Source organism: Aphanomyces astaci (genome assembly GCF_000520075.1).
Source record: "Aphanomyces astaci strain APO3 unplaced genomic scaffold supercont1.521, whole genome shotgun sequence".
Taxonomy (NCBI): domain Eukaryota; phylum Oomycota; class Saprolegniomycetes; order Saprolegniales; family Verrucalvaceae; genus Aphanomyces; species Aphanomyces astaci.
Window position 1 is genome coordinate 1 of NW_009798784.1, and position 2729 is coordinate 2729.

General features: G+C 50.2%; 2 protein-coding genes across 2 annotated transcripts; one reads left to right on the forward strand and one right to left on the reverse strand.

Annotated features, from left to right (window-relative positions):
- The first annotated feature begins 303 nt into the window (after nt 1–303).
- H257_19365 (hypothetical protein) lies at nt 304–1227 on the forward strand. The gene has a single exon (XM_009848511.1). It carries the CDS (start codon nt 346–348, stop codon nt 1189–1191), a length of 846 nt encoding a protein of 281 aa, XP_009846813.1. The 5' UTR covers nt 304–345; the 3' UTR covers nt 1192–1227.
- On the reverse strand, nt 1210–2511 carry H257_19366 (hypothetical protein; the record flags this gene model as incomplete). Its single annotated transcript, XM_009848512.1, has 1 exon — nt 1210–2511. A coding segment is annotated over one exon (1286 nt), but the record flags the coding sequence as incomplete, so codon positions are not given.
- Nucleotides 2512–2729: the final 218 nt, after the last annotated feature.

A 2729-nucleotide genomic window follows, 5' to 3' on the forward strand; every position in this document is an offset into this window, starting at 1 on the left:
TGATACATGATATCGTATATCAAGGAGGATTTCATCGGTGTAACTGCCACGAACAGTTTCATCCTGGTTGCTTTTGTAGAAACCTCCAGATAATAGTGGGTGTCAGAGTTGCAACAAGTTCATGGCAACAAGTAGCAAACTGTGATTCCATTGGTCGAAATGGACACAGCGCAACTTGCCGAGGCGCCCGCGACTTGTCAGAAAATCTTCACAAGTCGGCAAGTAATAACTCTGGCAGGTAAAATGTTCGATTTCGGCGCATGGCCTTTGAGAGGATCTCGACAGCGATTGGGCTATCTTAGCCGCATCCTCACCGCACACAGCTGAAGCTACAACGTTCTCAACATGCCGCCGCGCAAGTCACGTCCCTCGAAAGGAGTCGACCTCGCTGATCGAACGCCATCAAAGAGAGTTCTCTGGACCAAAGATAGTGTTGGCGATGGCAAGTCCAGCATGGACGTCGTGATCGCGTGGATGTCGGTCGAGACGAACTATGTTCGATGGAAAGGTGGCGACAAACACAGTGGCTCCACCAAGGCCTCCCTGGCAGCTGAAGTTGTGGAACGACTCGCCAACAACGGCATACACCATCGCACCACAAAGGACGTTGTCCAAAAGATTGGGGATGTCGAGCGCTCGTACCGGACAGCATGCGACTGGCTTGCCAACACCGGGCAAGGCATTGTGGACGAAGACAGCATCCGAAAGGAGGTACAACGTCTTTGTCCGTACTACTACAGTTTGGACGAGGTCATGCGTGATCGCGCATCTACAGCCCCTATCGTGACGAGCGAGAACATGAACGAAGCGTCCAGCGATGAAGACGTGCCATCAACGCCGGAAGCACCATCAAGCGCCTCGAAGAAACGGACTGCGGCGGCTGCGAAGTTGGATGATTGGACAGAGATCAATGCGCGTGCGTACGCACTGAAACGACAGCAGTTGGAGTTCACCCGTGATGTGGAGGAGCGAAAGCTCCAAGTGGACATGCAACGTGAAGCAAGGTTGGCGGAGGAGACGAAGCTCAACGTCCGCCTTTTGACAATCCAGGCTGACGAAGCCCATTGGAAGTTTGAGCTTGCGCGAGAAGCAGCGGCAGTGGATGCGCGTATCAAAAAGATCCAAACACGAAAAGATCTCAAAGAGCGCGGGTGGAGTGACGCCGACATCGACATGGCGTGTCCAATATAACTATATAAATGCAAAAAATGGAAATGCTTTCGTGTTAAAAAGGGTAGCCAGTCTCAATGAGTAGTTGGTTGAGTACGATGCTGCGTTTGTCGGCGCTCTCGATATCATCGGTGGGCTCGATGGTGTTTGGGGGGAAGCATACACGACACCCACGGAGATCAGCATTGCAATTGCAGTTGACTTGGAGCTCGATCCAAGCCGCAGGGACAATATCATCCTCGGTTACCAGGATGTTGTGGAGGATCGAAGCAGCAAGAATTGTTTTGATAATGGAAGCCATTGCTGGTTTGCCGTCCATAACTTTGCGAATGCGTTTTAAATACTGAAAACGACCCTTCAGCATTCCAATGCAGTGCTCAGCTTTGATTCGTCCTTTGGCGATATGCGAGTTAAACCACGACTTATGATGCTCCATGACTTGATGGGTTTGATTTTTGAATGCCGGAACCAAACAGGACGACAATTGGTAAGCCGAATCGCCCAACAAGAACTGACTCCGATCAAAATACTGCCTGGCATGGATGAACAATTTACTGTTCCGCCAAAGTCGGTTGTCGTGAGTAGATCCAGGCCAACCGGTGTAGATATCACGAATAATGGCACGGTGGTCACAAACAATTTGAGCAGCAACAGCGTAGCACCCCTTGCGCGAGTAGTAGTCTTCACCATGCAAGGTCGGTTTGAACTCAAACGGAAAGAGAGTGCCATCGATAAACCCAACACAATTGGAGAAGCCACACATGGATTGGATCTCTCCGGCGATTGCAAGTGATTCGTCACGGTTTGGCCAACCTATGAACTGGTCACGAAGCAGCACAACTGCGTCCGTAACACGGCGAATGAACAGACTGACCGTTCCGGCACCAATTCCAAAAAATGACGCAAGGTGCTCGTTGGACACGGCGTTGCCATTAGCGCCCAAGTAATACAAAAACACGAGCAAGTGGTGGGCAACGGGGGCTTTGGTGACTTTGCCATGAATGGAACGAAACGTGGGCTGCTTGTCAATGAGAGCCAAAATGCTGTGAAAGGAGCGACGTTCCATACGAAACAGCTTGCGGAATCTCGTATCCTTGATTTCAAAAAGGAAGTGGTGGAACCGGGTTCGCTTGAACGGGTCGTTGCGCCTCACAACAGAATACCGTTGCCGCTCAATGGCATGGAGTAGTTGCAAACATTGTTGGTCTAACTCGTCTTCGTCGCTGTCCTCGTTGTCGAGCAATTCTCGGCACAATCTCATGAACAAGCGACGCTCCAATTGAGCTGTTGCATTCCGCAACAAGTGTACACGCTCGCTGATCTTCACCATGATGTTGCAACTTGTCGTCTGAACTTGCTGCTGGGTGTTTCACAGTATATTTTTAAACGAAACGCTGCTATTGGCTGTAATGAGATTTTAATAGCAACTTGTTGCAACGAACTTGTTGCAACTCTGACACCCACTAATAAAGAAACCGACTGTGAAACCCCTGCTACGACCCACTCGGCACCACCAAACCATGACTGCCATCGAACTCGAGGAATTGGAAGACAAATTA